At 42.6% G+C, this 16,246-nt stretch overlaps 3 protein-coding genes across 7 annotated transcripts; all 3 read left to right on the top strand.

The window, feature by feature from the left end:
* The first annotated feature begins 1,466 nt into the window (after positions 1-1,466).
* On the top strand, positions 1,467-4,824 carry LOC134194186 (uncharacterized). 5 transcript variants are annotated; one of them, XM_062663109.1, is made up of 8 exons: positions 1,467-1,584; positions 1,633-2,565; positions 2,660-2,818; positions 2,889-2,987; positions 3,415-3,546; positions 3,629-3,913; positions 4,120-4,383; positions 4,463-4,606. In XM_062663109.1, exons 2-6 carry the CDS (start codon positions 2,329-2,331, stop codon positions 3,794-3,796), a joined length of 795 nt encoding a protein of 264 aa, XP_062519093.1. In that variant the 5' UTR covers positions 1,467-1,584; positions 1,633-2,328; the 3' UTR covers positions 3,797-3,913; positions 4,120-4,383; positions 4,463-4,606. The 5 variants fall into 5 exon arrangements, 4 of the variants coding, with proteins under 4 accessions (XP_062519093.1, XP_062519094.1, XP_062519095.1 ...); XR_009972154.1 differs by having other exon boundaries at positions 1,467-2,559; positions 2,889-3,334; positions 4,463-4,824; XM_062663110.1 differs by having other exon boundaries at positions 1,467-2,559.
* Positions 4,825-9,300: 4,476 nt separating this feature from the next.
* On the top strand, positions 9,301-10,307 carry LOC134194345 (dual specificity protein kinase shkA-like). The gene is made up of 2 exons (XM_062663272.1): positions 9,301-10,013; positions 10,079-10,307. The coding sequence occupies exons 1-2, from the start codon at positions 9,307-9,309 to the stop codon at positions 10,305-10,307; spliced, it is 936 nt and encodes a 311-aa protein (XP_062519256.1). The 5' UTR covers positions 9,301-9,306.
* A 1,795-nt stretch (positions 10,308-12,102) lies between these two features.
* Positions 12,103-14,818, top strand: LOC134194060 (uncharacterized). Its single transcript, XM_062662963.1, has one exon. The coding sequence runs from the start codon at positions 12,125-12,127 to the stop codon at positions 14,729-14,731; it is 2,607 nt and encodes an 868-aa protein (XP_062518947.1). The 5' UTR covers positions 12,103-12,124; the 3' UTR covers positions 14,732-14,818.
* The last annotated feature ends 1,428 nt before the right edge of the window (positions 14,819-16,246 follow it).

Raw genomic sequence — 16,246 nt, 5'->3', positions numbered from 1 at the left:
TACGAAGTAAATGGTAGCCACTTGGCTATTAGACCGGAGCGCGTACAAGGTGCATTCGCTACCGCTAGGTAGTGAAGCTACAATGTTCATGAAGCGAGGTTTTCGCTCGTTGCAACGAAAGCGATCTACTTTGTAACTCTAATTTCTGAACAGTCCCTAGAAAGAGCGTAAAGCTTTGTGCTATTTGTGTTGGCTGGCGACGTTTAGAGTAGGACACTCGTGAGATTAATTACTCGACACCATATTATCAGTGCAGGGGGCAACAATTTACAGGATCGGTTTTTAATTAAACTAATGAAATGAATGATCACGTGACATAATATGTTACCAGTCCTTCTCCTGGCGAGTGGAACAAAAAGCACGTGCCAAAACACGTGGAGCGCGCGCGAGGAGGAGGACTGGGTACGAGTCTACACATCGCACTGAGTGCATTAGACTGCTAAAGTCGAAAGTTTGGAGCAAGACGAAAGCAGGCTGATGGCATGAACAATTAATTTGTGACTGAACAACGGCAACCGCAGCGACCTCCACTTTGCTTCTAAATAGAAAACCAAGACGGCCGTGCACATGTGTTTCTGCCAGTTGAGCGACATTGTGTCAAATATCTACACTTTTCTGGAGCCTTGATAGAATGTGAAAGCTATAATTTTGAAGCAAAGTTTAATCACGAAAGGAGATGAGACATATTATGAAGGGAATTCGCCATTATCAACTGTCTGCCACGAGTTGGTGTCTACGGCGTACAACAAGTTTGCAAATACGCCCCCTTTGGTTATGACATGTAGAAATGGATAATTTGCTCCTGAAATTAGTAAACGATGTCGTTTCCGTTTTCCAATTTCGACGCTATAAGTGATCTTTCCAAAATTCCGTGTATAAGTAGTTGAGGTACATTGATTTTCCAATCGTCAAACATTTCAAATTTTGCCATCCTCGTGTGTTAACATTAAATTTCAAAAATTATAATCGATGGATTTATTTTAGCAAATGTAATCGCAGTTAATCCGTCGTCGTGTGATCTTTTTACTCGTTTTTCTAAGGTTTGGAATTGCCCACTGATACATATAAACTGATGATAAGCGCTGACACTGTTGTGGTGGTTAGAGATACTTGCATTGCACGACAACTTCTCGACATTTTGAAAACACTCCCTTGAATTTCGTTTCTAGACACCGTCAGATGTATCAGTAAAGTCTGGCAAATATTTTTCTTTGTGCGTATCCAGATGTCAGTACTTTGTCTTCACTGTATCAGTCTGAAAGATTTCTGTTGAAGCTTCACGTAAGGTCTACCTGTTTGGACGAGCTTTTCGGCAGATTGGAAAGTAAAGTTGATGTCTAAACGTTTGTCTAAACTCCCTTTGTATAGCAATATGTATCACTGCATGATCTTTGATATTAATACGAAATGTGAAAAACCGTTATGAGACTAGTCTCGCGTAGCCAGACCCCTTTCCGCCACAGACTCCCCGGCGAAATGGGGTCTGGTGTACGGCCTCTGATGTCGCTGTGTGCCGCGTAGCCAGAAATCGGCTATCTAAAGATCGGATTTAGTTTCTTAAACGCTTCACTAAAGACGAAACTGGTATGCACGCAATGCAATCTTATCTCAATAGCTTCTCTTGTTTCGTAGAGAACAACTGGAAGACTACAGCTAGAGTCATTGCTGTTTGTGAAATCTGCATGTCTACGGCAGCGATTAAACGCGGCCGCGGGGACGTTGACGTCGACAGGCTTCGATTTCATGCAGCCATGATCGACGTCGTACGATCTAGCGTTGTGCGCTCGTGTCACAATGGAGACTGAATGCGAACGTACTGGATGGATGCGAACGTACTCGGTGCTGTTTGCTGTTTTTTGACGTCTAAAGCGACCGCATACAGTCCGGAGTGAGCGATATCTGGAAGGGCTTGGAGTTGCATGACGTCATCGAAACAAGATGAGTCGTCTTTCTGTGTTTGGGTAATCATTTGATGTGTTTTGTACATTGTTTTGGTGAACAGATACAGTAGCAACCAGGAAGAGACTACGTTGACAGAAATCCTGGATGTCCCAAGGTGGTACAGATTCGACGTGTTGTTTAGAAGAGCTAGATATTACGCGTGTTTCTGCAGCGTAACTTCCAGAGTATGTGGAGCTTCAGGGAGACTACTTCCATCCAACTGTTTTCTCTTGCTCAACAAGGTGATAGCATCTGGTGGTTTCATGAAACACAGCAGTGTGTCTAACTATATATAGATGCAAGCTTAGGACGGGCGAGCAAGTAGACAGCAGCTTTTCGATTAATTACTATATTGCGTTAGTTAATTGTTAGATATACTGGTTTGACATGTCGTCGTGCTTTTTGTGCTCTACACCAAATGATACTACTACCTTGTGGACCAAGAGAAAACGGTTGGATGGACGCAGTCTCACTGATGCTCGACATACTTTAGAAGTTATGCTTCAAGAACACTCGGGCCTTCCACTGTCTTCGTACGTGCCACCAGCTGGTCCAGCTTATGTGTGTCACTACTGTCAAAACGATTTGAAGAAACTAAGTGAACTTCATCTGCTGAAGGTTAAGGCGAGTCTTAGTTCATTTTGCATGTTGATCTACATAAAAATTAACTAAGAAAGATGGAATTATAATAAAACTGCATATGGTTGGTTCATTATAGATAAAACAACATTTGGCACACTTGCCTGTCTATGTATGTGGTACAGCTTTAAAGAGGCAACGACTTGAAGTACCTGGGGATAAAGATGGAGATGAAATGACAGGTAGCCAACCAGAAATGCTTCAACAGAGGATCCAAAAAGTGTCTCCAAAAGTAAAGGTCAGAGGATATCTGAGTCATCAAACTTGCATCTAGCTTACAAATCATTGATTGAATGCATAACTTCTAGGTGGTTGTAAAATACAAGTCTGGAATGAGAGCATACAACCTTGCTTCTCCAAGAAGAAAGCAGGCAGTAAAGAGATGTGTTCGCGGGAATTTGTTCTCGGTGAATTTTGCCACGACTTCTGCAGAAGCATTCAACACAGCCATTACGTCACTAAAGAAGAAAACTGCTAAGAAATTAATCAGATTAAGAAACTCAGCAAGAGAAGTGTATTCATGGACAGTGAAGCTCTTTTGCACTTTTTGTGGGATAGAATTTGGTTGGAGCTGAAAAAATATACTCCCACATTGTTGCATGTGATTAGCATCTTAGTGTCCGAAAGTGCTGAGAGGTGCAAGCCCCTTGTTTGCTTCATTGCATCAATGGCCTTGAAACAGCGGTACCAGCAGTTTTCTATAGTTCAACGTGTCATCTCTCTTTTGTTGTATGACAATGGAACTGCTAAGCAAGTATATATATATATATATATACATATACACACATATAAAAGTTGGACATTTTGCAATTTTAATATTTTTTCTATCACTAGGTGTTTTCTTGTTTGCAACCCCTAATGGTCTGCATATCACACAAAGGTACTTTTAAAATGTTGGATAGAATCAGTGACAACTTTGATTCCGAAGTGAAATCATGGTCAGAAAACTTAAAGCATCACTTTCCAGTTAGTTATGACATTAGTTTTAATTTAATTGTTTCTCTGATTTAAGTTAACTTAATCAAGGTCTTTGTTTTTATATATTAAGACAGAAATGAGGATCATTGGTGTGGCCAAGTCAAGTGAATTAGCCCAGTCTTCTTCGTCTAGCAACCAGTCAGAATACAGATTAGACACTGACAATCAAACAGACCACTGTACAGAAAACCAGACAGTTGACAAGACTGTCTCTACAGACTCTGAATTAAAAAATTGAAATTTTGGAGAGTGATGGGCATTCTTCAAGAAAGTCTACATCCGACCTGGATTCACCCTCTAGTCAAATAAGTGACATTGATGTGGAAAATTGTTTACTTGAAGATGACACTGGAAGGTAAATAGATGACTGTACAGTGTGTAGTGTGTAGTGTGTAGTGTGGTGTATGTGTGCGTGTGCGTGTGCGTGCGTGTGTGTGTGTGTGTGTGTGTGTGTGTGTGGCATGCTCGCCTCACCTTGGCAAAGGTATATTATTGGTGTTGATGGTAACCTATAGGGTTAGCTATATATACAGTATTAGCTTACTTTCTATATTTGTGCAGGCTATATGGAAGCGCTTATATTGGGACGATTCTAGCAGAGACAGAGGCACTTTACACCATCTAAAACATGTGCTAAATAGGACCAGCGTGCATAAAGATCCTGGTAAAGACCTCAGGGCTGCTGAGGACTTTTTTACCCTTGTATGGGAAGGTGTCAGCAGCACAGTCTGTAAAATCAACACAAGGGGAAGAAGAGACCTTAGCACCCTTATGCAGAAAAGTCATGGATTCTTTTGTGTTGCTGTCATCCTTACTAGCACAGATGTAAGGCACTGTAGCTTTAGACTCGATCTACAAGTTGTAGTACAATGAAATATATTATTATTATTAATCTATTATACAGGGAACATTCTACTGCTTTCGATGCAGTCCATGTTTATGCACTTGACATCCTGAATCTTGGCCTCACCTACAAGGGTTTTCATGATGCAGTCAAAGAGGGGGATGGTGATAGAGTGATACGATACTGGAAAGTGCTCATGGTGCTATTTAAAGAAACCGGTAAACGAAATTATAGCAAGGAGGCATTTCTGCTAATCCTCCAGCTTCACTCGTTATCTGAAAGAGCAGCCACAGAAGTAAAATGGAGCTGGTTTGTAAATAGAAGAGGCCAAATTGGATGCAACATACCTTGCGATTTGGCGATGGAACACCTAAACAGACGGCTGAAGGGTATCATCTGTATTATGGGAGCTAATGTTGTCCCTTCAGCATTAGCTCGTGCAGCAAAGTCAATAGGTAGTGTAGACTGTGTGTGCGACTTGTTCGAACAGTCTGTTATGACTCAGCAGACATCTAGCAAACACACCATCGCTCAAGACAGCAAAGACTTTCATCTAGTGCTGGAAATATTAAATGAGAAAAAAATATTCAAGGAAGAGATTGGAAGGCATCATAGCCGCTTTCGATACTCATGCACCCTCCTGGAACAAAGCAGGAAAGAAACTCTTTGCACATGGCTACAGAAGTTGCTGCAAGAGCACATTGGTTTCGTACCTGAGGATGATGACGATGATGATGATGATGATGATGATTATGATGATGATGATGTAGATGTACATTTTAATGACACCGAGTGAACCTAAAGTATTATTGTTATTATTTGCTGTGTATTGTAAGCATGAAAACTCTAGACTAGCTATGTATGGACTACCATATATGAGCTGTACGTATATCTATGAATTAATACATGATGATCATGCAGTATACGCATGCAGTGTTGATCGTTACGTAAAGGTTACTCAGCGCTAGGCAGATATCATATAACGTAAGTAGGAGAGACTTGCGTGTTCCACAGATTGACATGCAGACCCAAGCTGCTTCCGTTCATATTACTCCAATCACAACGTGGTCTCTTCCTGGTTGCTACTGTATGTGTTCACCAAAACAATGCACAACACACATCAAATGATTACCCAAACACAGAAAGACGACTCATCTTGTTTCGATGACGTCATGCAACTCCAAGCCCTTCCAGATATCGCTCACTCCGGACTGTATGCGGTCGCTTTAGACGTCAAAAAACAGCAAACAGCACTGAGTTCGTTCGCATCCATCCAGTACGTTCGCATTCAGTCTCCATTGTGACACGAGCGCACAACCCTAGATCGTACGACGTCGATCATGGCTGCATGAAATCGAAGCCTGTCGACGTCAACGTCCCCGCGGCCGCGTTTAATCGCTGCCGTAGACATGCAGATTTCACAAACAGCAACGACTCTAGCTGTAGTCTTCCAGTTGTTCCCTACGAAACAAGACAAGCTATTGAGATAGGATTGCATTGCGTGCATACCAGTCTCGTCTTTAGTGAAGCGTTTAAGAAACTAAATCCAGTCTTTAGATAGCCGATATCTGGCTACGCGGCACACAGCGACATCAAAGGCCGTACACCAGACCCCATTTCGCCGGGGAGGACGCGGCGGAAAGGGGTCTGGCTACGCGAGACTATTATGAAACCTGATCGTTCAATAAGAAATTGTCACTGAAAAGTGTTGTTCCTATGCAATGTCAAAAGAAGTCAGACTGGACTATCGAAGACCAATGTATCATTACAAGAGCAACTAATTTACTTAGCTTAGGCATATTTAATGAGGTAATTGTTTTGTATTTGTTCGAATATAGTAAATTAAATAACTAATATATTGATGGACACGAAGACGATAGGGTTTTACTAGGTTTGGTAATTAAGTATTGCAGTGCATTGTAACAATGGATTTCAGTTGCTGGACACCATGTATAACACGCATATAACTATGTTAACCATGTAACTGCAAACTTTGAAAGCAAAATTGTTTAGAATTGCTTCTCTACAACACAATACCGAATCAGGATATTTAGCAATCGCAATTACTGCGCATGAGTCACTTTCCATATTAATTAAGATAGACGATCTATACTCATCAATTCACATAAACAGAGGTATAGCACAAAAGTTTCATCAGTCTTACATTTTCCAAGGGACGACGAGCTACACTATTTGTGAGGTTTCAACATATCTATTACTTCAACCTGCTCGAGTGAAAGAACAGTGTATAGAGATATCTGGACCAGCACAGAAAGAAGTATTTCTCAACCTTTACAGGGAAATCAGACATTCACATATTGACATCAAGTTTTCTTTCTTGGAGAAATTGTCGTGCAAAGCGATTATTGTCAAGATCCACAATGACATCAATCGTCATTATCACTGTGTATGTATTGGTTGGGCAAGTTCAAACCTCCATAGCACAAAAAATACAATCAAAGGATAACGGATTAAAAGCAATGAAGTCAACTGAAAATGTTATAATTAGAAATGAAACTGAATGTTTTCATTTCGATTTTAACACAAGAGGGTGGCAGACTTACAACAGTTGGAAAGTCAACGAGCCTCAAGTAATCGAATATGGAAAGATCGCCTACAGCGTCAAGATCGGAAACCGAAAACGGCAACATTTGCTGCTCTCGGGAGGAGACGACCGTCTCTCATATCTGAATTACAAGCCCGGCATTTTTGGAAACTGGTTGTACACGGTAGACACCAACTCTTGGCAGAACGTGGATAATGGCGACTTTCCTAGAATATCCGAATATCCTCTTATGATCAAAATTTGCACCAAAATTATTGCTTTCGAATTTGATCTTACATCCCGTGGAATCTATAGGTCAAACAAAGCGTGGATATTTGATACAGTTTTGCTCAACTGGGAGACAACACAAGTGGATGGTCCCTCCCCTTATTGGATTTATCGTCGAGACACTAGGAATCCCTTCCTGGAGGTCGTTTCAGTTAGCGTTGTTGTTCCGCGGTCACAGAATAATTGCCAGTGCAAACAGTCTGCTTTCATCTTGTCAGACCTACCAAACACGATGCACGAACTGCGATGTGATAGTCGAGAAGGCACTGAAAGCTACAAATGGGTTTACTTCAGATCTAACGTTCCAAACTTTTCACGTTTTCAGTTCAGGTTGGCTTACTCCTATTCAACGTCCGTCGTTCTGTATGTTCCAGCTAACAGAACCTTATGGAAGTTCGAAAATAGGGTATGGAAAAATGTCACTACAGTTCCCGATCACTTGCAACCATTTTACGACGTTTCGCAATCAAAGGCATTCGGCAGTGCTGTTGTAAGAGGAAACATAAGCTACGTTGTTTTCAACATCCGTGCTAAGAAAGTACTCAATTTCGACCTCAGCAGTAATGAATTTAATATCGAAAACGTTGTAGGTGACATTCCTGATAGTTGGTATGATGAAGTAGTGTCCTCTGTCGTTGAAGATGAGAATACAATCATCGTCTTTACAATCGATTTGCATTCGAGTAGAACAAGAGTTTGGAAATTTATGTGCGAAAACAATGTTTGGGTTTGGAAAAGATTTTCGAGTCCAGACCTTGTGCCTTCTTTGAGAGGAGTAACAACTTTCGATATGAAGAGCAACTGTTTCACTTTCACGGGAGTATTCCAGAATGTCCCGGATCGGCGATTTTGGACTAGAATCATATGGGAGTTAGATTTAACAAGTATGCAGTGGTCGTTTAAAGCGGCACAAAATGTTTCCAATTCTATTCCTTATAAGGACTACGTATACGAAGCTAGCTGCTGGATCAGTAGCTGCTGTTTCGTTGCTCTCTCAAACAATGTCATTAGAGAAAGCATAGAAGCGTGGATGTATAATGTTTCTGACCAAGAATGGAGATTATTGATATCAAATACTTCGCTAAAACAACGTACTTCAATGTCTTTCGTTGCAGCCAATAATACTACTGCCGTATTATTCGGCGGAGCAAATTTCTTTACCATCTTGGAAACGGTTTACGATGAAACATGGATACTGCACCTTGAGCCAACGTTTCAGTGGAGACAAGCTGCTGGAAACATAAGTAAATCTGTTCGACCTGGAGCGCGCCTTGATCATGCAGCGGTCATGATGCAGTCAAAAATGTACGTATTTGGAGGAAATAATGCTTCTTTAAGATGTTTAGATGATCTCTGGGTGTTTGACGTCGACACAGAAAGATGGAAAGAACTGACGGCTGACAATAAAGGACCTAGTCTCCTAGATGCTTGGTCTTGTTCCTATTCGGCCGCCTCGACACCAGGTCAACTACTAATCACTGTAATGTACACGTATGCGGATTCGGACTACTTTGTATTAGAAACTTGGATGTTTATTGTACATGCTAGAATGTGGCATCTCGTTCTATTTTTTCGGGTAAACGAAAACTCGGCCAGTTTTCTGGACATAGGTAATGGTATTGACAAATCTTTCTATTGGAAGGGATTTCTTGTCAGCTTTGATCTTTTCCAAAAGAACATCAAATATCTAGCAGTCAGATGTCCAGCTGGATTTACCTCATCCAACATGTCAGAACGACCATGCAATTTTTGCAAACAAGGATATTACAGAGAGACAATATATGCTGATCAAGATTGTGTCAAGTGTCCAAAAGGGCTAACAACCGATAGCATTGGAGCTCGCAAAATCGAAGAGTGCACCGTATGCAAAGTAGATCGCTGCAAATTTGGCAAGTGTGTAGCAGATTTCAGCAAGGGAAGTCTGCGAGCGGCCTGTGAATGCCACGTTGGTTTTACCGGTTCTACATGCCAATATCCTACCTACTTTCTGATAGCAGCAGGAATCATTCTATTTGTTGCGGTTGCTTCCGCTGGCGTAACAGCTTATCTGTTAGTCCTACACAGAAAGAATATGAGCGAACGTGTTTTGCGAAAAGAAGTAGACGTGTTAACAAACGTATGGCAAATAGATGAGGATGAAGTGATGTCAAGAGATTTAGAACTACTCGGATCGGGAGCATCTGGAAGGGTTTACAAAGCTTCTTACAGAAATATTATTGTAGCTGTAAAGAAGATGATGGCTGTCGGTTTTCGCAAATCTATAGAAGACTTCGAAACGGAGATAAAGTTCATGAGAACTGTAAGACACAAGAATATCGTTCTCTTCATTGGTGCAGGAAAGTCACAACCTGGAGACGTTCCCTTTCTTGTCATGGAATATATGGAGCGAGGATCTCTAAGAAATGTACTATACGATTTATCGATTGATATCGACTATGAGCGTAAGCTATCATTTGCCATGGATTCAGCAAGAGGTATGCATTTTCTTCACACGTTGGAACCGCCTCGAATACATCGAGATCTGAAAAGCGATAATCTACTGGTAAGCAAAGACTGGATTGTTAAAGTGGCTGATTTCGGTTTAGGGAGGGATGTTACCGGTAACGTCAGAAGCAACGACGGACAACAAAATAGATGCCGATATCGCTCAGATCCACAAACTATTCCTTTACTTCCCCAACGAGATGGTTTGTCTTTCTCAGGTGTCGGAACCGCGAGATGGCAAGCTCCAGAATTGATTCTACGAGAGCCATACGATACCGCAGTAGACGTTTACAGGTATTATTACTGAAAAAATTTACTTATAAGTAGTTAAATAATAAATTTGCAATTTCTATATGTAGCTTTGGAATTGTGTTGTGGGAAATCTGGACGCGACAGCTTCCATTTGGTCAATACAGATATCATTATCAAGTGAGTGATGCGGTGATTGACAAAGAAAGGCCTGTAATTCCTCGAGATTGTCCACAGCCATTTGCCATTATTATGAAGAACTGCTGGTCACCCAGACCATCAGACAGACTTTCGTTTGGCCAAGTTATTTCGCAACTTGAATCGCTACAGACCATCTAGATAACTGTAAAATTATCAATTACAGTCCTGAAGCAGGACGGGACGCTTTAGTTAATTGCTAAAGAAAATTGCGCATATACAAACTTAGTGTACTTTGAGAACTGCTTGCAATGATTTCATATGATTAATTAAATTAAAGCCGCTCATTCTTGATTTCGCTCTAGTGTGGCTCAAAATCTTATTCTTTTGTTAAACGTTGTTTTATTTGCACTAGCTGTATGCATACTTTTAGATTGTTCTTGGAACGCTCAACATTATCTCAGAAACAGTGCACGCATATTTGGATTTAGAGAGTAGGACACTTATCTAGAATAACACGACCGTAAAAAATGAAATACACGATTGTACTAACTGTTACTAGTGCGAGTGCGACTTTGCTATTGTTGCAACGCGACGTGTGTGTGTGTGTGTGTGTGTGTGTGTGTGTGTGTGTGTGTGTGTGTGTGTGTGTGTGTCTGTGTCTGTGTGTGTGTTTGTGTCTGTGTATGTGTGTGTGTGTGTGTGTGTGTGTGTGTGTGTGTGTGTGTGTGTCTGTGTGTCTGTGTGTCTGTGTGTGTCTGTCTGTCTGTGTGTCTGTGTGTCTGTGTGTCTGTGTGTCTGTGTGTCTGTGTGTCTGTGTGTCTGTGTGTCTGTGTGTGTCTGTGTCTGTGTGTCTGTGTGTCTGTGTGTGTCTGTGTGTGTGTGTGTGTGTGTGTGTGTGTGTGTGTGTGTGTGTGTGTGTGTGTGTGTGTGTGTGTGTATCAAGAAATTCCCAGGCGTACGAAGAGTCTGATCTTCAGTACCAAGCATTTCTAATTCTCTGGATTTGCAGGAGATATGGGATATCAGCTGGAGCGCACGAATTACACACGCGCGGAACTCAACATCACTCATAGAAATCCTCAATATATATCAACTTGGTACACTTCAAAAGGAGATATAAAGAAAATACCTAAAAATGTTTTTAACCACGTGAGTCTATCATCGTAGCTATGAACTATGCAAAGATCTACAGTCAGTGACGCAGTTGCTATGGGGTCCCCGAAAGGGTCAGACTTTGAGTCTTCAAACTTTTTTAAACGTCTAGCCTCCTAGCAACCAAACTTTACATACAAATAGACTTTGATAGCGTGAGTTGGACTTCTAGAGTATGATATCTAGTGGCTGCATTAGCATAATTCTCGTATAGACCGACTGCTCTTTGGCTTGTAACATTACTACTAACCTGTAGTAAGATTACTAACCTACGTAATAATTATGTCGACTGCATATATTACGTGCATACCAAATTGTCATGGAACCTGTTTAACGTCGATTTCAAGAAGTGATAGCAAATTGTACATTTGTCAAAATAATTGTTTCATAAATTGCAAATCAAAATCTACGATTGACCTAATTCGTATCCAGTTGCAGTTGCATGCTAAACATTTATCACGTGACCACTAAGTTAGTAACGCATGCGACTACCATCAGTCTAGCAGACTAGCCACAGGTTTAAAAATTTATACACACACAGGCACACACACACACACATACACACACAACACACACACACACACACACACACACACACACACACACACACACACACACACACACACACACACACACACTTTGTCTCATCCTTACCACCATCATGCAAGACTAGTTGGTAAACTCTGCAAAAAATTATTAGTCTTGATCAAATGTTGGCCTTTTAGTCCTATGTTTTTCCGTGCGCTGTAGCTGCAGTATAAACAGGGCCAGCTTCTAAACGGCTCAGAGTAAACACATGCTCGGAGTCCGACACACCTCGCGACTATTGCAGTCCAATCACGTGACTAGATAGCCTACTCAACATGGCGGTCTCTTCTTCTGCCGCCTTTCTGCTACTTGGTTTTGTTGTTGCCGCGTTAGGTGACCAAAAAAGCTTCGACTGCAAGATGCGTCAGTTAGCCATGGAGTTCGCTCGCAAAATCCAGCCAATGCGTACAAAGCAACAATTCCAGCAGCTTGCCGACGCCCTCAACGGTGCTCAAGAAGCACAAAATTGCAACGTATCCGTCGGCGACCACAAATTCTCTACAAGTCGAATTGGAATCTTTCCTGTAGACGAAACCGGAACGGCTTTCTACGTCGATGCTACCTCGGGTAGCGACTCGAACTCTGGAACCCAAAGCTCGCCATTCAAGACTGTTGCCAAAGGCGTTGCAAGCGCACAGAAAGCTGGCCCGGGCTCTAGCGTTGTTCTACGCAAGGGGGTCTACTATCTAGACCAAACTATTGATCTAATGGCGAGTGATTCCTCCGGATTGACTATTCAGAGCTATCAGGGTGAAGAGGCGTGGGTGAGCGGGGGCAGACTCATTATGCCCAAGTGGATGCCTCATAATGTCTCCACTAACAGCAGTTGGAACGTTGAGATGAATCAGAATGCCATCTATGGCCAGCATCCAGTACCTGGAAAGATTGCTATCAATGGGACATATGATGATTACATGACTTGTATGTCCATGTGTAAGGCCAATGGCTCGTGTAATGTTTGGACTTGGCATGATGACAAACAAGGGCAGTATGCTCGACAGTGCTGGTTTCGTTTTGACCATGGATGGAACCCTGTGTCTGAAGATGGTCACGTGAGTGGTCGACTTAGCGCTGCAACAAACGTGTATGTGGCTGATCTTTCTCATGACAACATTTCATCAATTCTTGGTTTGCGTGTAAATGGTATGCGCGCCATTAGAGCACGTTATCCCAATGCTGACCCTGAGTTAGGATTTGGGTCTTCTCTACAAGCCAAATCTTGGATTCCTCCAACTCTACCAACTAAGCCTGACAAAGAAGTGAATCCTAATATGCCTATAAGGACGTCATCAAACAGTTTTCAGAAATATCAGCTTGGTATTGGTGGTCCTTGCAAATACTTTAGTCCTCCAGCTGGTTATTGGTGTGGCAGTGCCACTTCAGGAGGCGGGGCCTTCACTTACAAAGTACCTTCTGGAATGATAGTTGACAAATCGGTTCTTCCAAACTCTCCTTACAAGAACGCGACTGGAGCTGTTGTTCAAACATGGCGTCCAGGTCACTGGGCTAGTTGGATGTTTGAAGTGGGAGACTATGATGCATCATCTGGCAAGTTTATGTTTAGCAAAGGTGGCTTTCAGGGCGCTAGAGGAAACAACAATGGAGCAGAGTTTTATATTGAGAACGTATTTGAAGAACTAGACAGTCCCAATGAATGGTTCTATGATGAAAAGACCAAAATGTTATACTTTTGGTATAATGGGACAGGTGCTCCACCAGAGGACACAGTATTTGAAATAACTAACTTGAAAACGTTGTTTAACGTTACAGGAACTCAAGAAAAGCCTGTCAAAGGTCTCGCTTTTAAAGGAGTTATGTTCAAAGATACCGCATACACTTACATGGATCCACATGGCATGCCATCTGGTGGAGACTGGGCTTTGGAACGAATGGGTGCACTCTTTTTTGAGGGTACAGAGGAGACCATGGTAGATTCTTGTGTTTTTGAACGGTTGGACAGCAACGCAATCATGATATCTGGATATAATCGAGCAGTCACTATCCAGAACTCCGAGTTTGCCTGGATTGGAGACTCTGTCATAGGCTCTTGGGGCTACACTACAGGCGCTGGCGTCGACGGAATGGGCCCTGACGGAACAGACGGCAATCAACCACGCTTCAACAAAATCATCAACAACTTTGTTCATGAAATAGGCATCTGGGAGAAACAGTCGTCATTCTATTTCCAAGCTAAATCGTGCCAGAACTTGCTCATAGGCAATATATTTTTTAACGGACCGCGTGCGGGAATTAACTTTAATGACGGATTTGGTGGAGGGTCAAATTTGACTGAGAACTTACTCTTGAACACTTGCAGGGAGTCTGGTGACCATGGACCGTTTAACAGTTGGGACCGTCAAGTGTTTGTTACCAAGGTAAAAGACGGCAAAACGCCGTCGCCGGACAAACAGTATGACTATATCAGCAGCAACTTCATGATTGCCAATTATCACAGCCAAGAGGCCATCGATAATGACGATGGGTCGAACTATTATATGACTAGCGGAAACTTCTTTGCATACAGTGGGAACGGAATGAAGAACGACTTTGGTGGTCATGATAATCACCACTTTAACAACATCTATGCGTACGTTGGGCGCGGGTTTGGCATCTGCTCTCAACTGAAGGGCCACGAGGATTACTTTTACAACAACACTGTGGTTATGGGTCGTGATGGGGATTATGGCAATCCCACGTGTAGTGGGGATGGCATGACTGTGGTGCATGATAATAAGATCTACACTCCCAATGGGAAGGTGACAGAGTGCAAAATGTCGTTGGCGGAGTGGCAGGCCAAGGGCAACGACAAGGGCACAACCGCTGGGAAGATCCCTGATGATAAAGTCATCCTGGATGCTGCTAGCCGCCTTCTTGGGCTGTGATGTTTAGTAGCTCGTTTTGGATTGTTATTGCTGACTTGTTGGATTTGGTTTTGTAGCTTTTGACAAAATTGATTTTCTTTGGATTTATTGACGAGGCACGCGCTAAACTGTATAGGAACTTTTACAGTGACGGTGCATTTACCAACATGGATGTCTCAAACATGGATGTCTGTCTGCACGACACCAGGTAGGCGCGATGGTCGAGCCAGTCATCTCCCTACGAAGCGAAAACGTCGTTCGCCTCTTGGGGAATGACCGGCTAGAATCTCGAGCCTAGAGGTCGCATGGAGCACTAGCAGCGTCGCAAGTAAACGTTGGAATCCTGCTGCCACTGCCACTCTACTGTCTGTTCCCCGTAAGCGTGAACCCGGAAGTGAGTAATGAAGTAGAGGTCACACCAGGTGTACTCATTAGTGCACTAAGAGCTGCTCCAGTTGGACCATGTTATACCAATTATCTTAAATGGTTCCGGTTGCTGATCCGTTGGTCTTACAAGATAATTGGATAATAGCCATTGTTCCTCCCGTTTGTGTTTGATATGCACAAGTACTATCCTTCCGTTTCGTTTGTAGGAAAGGCTTAGATAATTTGATAAACAGAAATGCCAGACCTAGCGGTTTCTAACGATACCGAGATCATCGCGAAAGTCCAAAAAACAGCAGAGATATTGATGATTTTCAAAGTTCACACTTATGGGGAACAGCCAGTAGCTGGGCTGTCCTCATTACGCGTTGGACCGCTTTCGGCACTGGTAGGGTCGGCGGAGCACTGCAGATTTGGGTAAGGCAGGTCTTGCGTGGCCAAACCCCCCTACAGTAAACGTAAAAATAGATAATTTATTTAATCATTTGGACATTATATTTCTAGACGTTTTCACCGTTGGCGGAAGTCCCATTTTCAAGAGTTGGGTAGGTCGGCCCACGTGGCACACCCTGCTTTACCAGCCTTGGCACACGAGGAGGAGGGAAGGGCGCAGGTGAGAAAGTGAACAGAAGAGGAATTGCGAGTGAGAGGTAGGAGAGAAGATATTTCTTCTGTCCGTCATCTCACCCGCCCTCTTACCCGTCCTGTCACCCGTCCTCCCCCACCTCGTGCATGCGTGCGGAAAGCGGTCCTGGCATCAACGCTCTCAAGCTAGCACCGATTAACAGCAGTACAAATCTATAATCCGCTAGATGATACGAAATGACCGCACGGCACATGTTTCGTGTTTTATGCACGTACTTTCTGTCAGAGGGCTTCCAATAGCAACTCGTATTCATACAAATACGAGTAAATATCAGCTCTAGCTCTAGCTTTATGTGCCTTACACAACTGACTCAATCTTTCCGAAACTCTATCGTCGCTACAGCGCGCTGGGTCTCTTGGAAAGCGATACGTATCGTCTACCTATCACCAATTGGTGCCGCCCTAATCATATGCAGCAGGCAGCAGGCGTCACAGCTTTCCAATGTCTTCAAATTACAAACCAGTTAGTACAAATGTGGTTGCATACGATATTCCGTATCCTACCGT

The sequence above is a fragment of the Corticium candelabrum genome, chromosome 18, assembly GCF_963422355.1.
Source record: "Corticium candelabrum chromosome 18, ooCorCand1.1, whole genome shotgun sequence".
Lineage (NCBI taxonomy): Eukaryota > Metazoa > Porifera > Homoscleromorpha > Homosclerophorida > Plakinidae > Corticium > Corticium candelabrum.
Note: the sequence above shows the minus strand (reverse complement) of the source record. Positions and strands in the feature narration are given on the sequence as shown.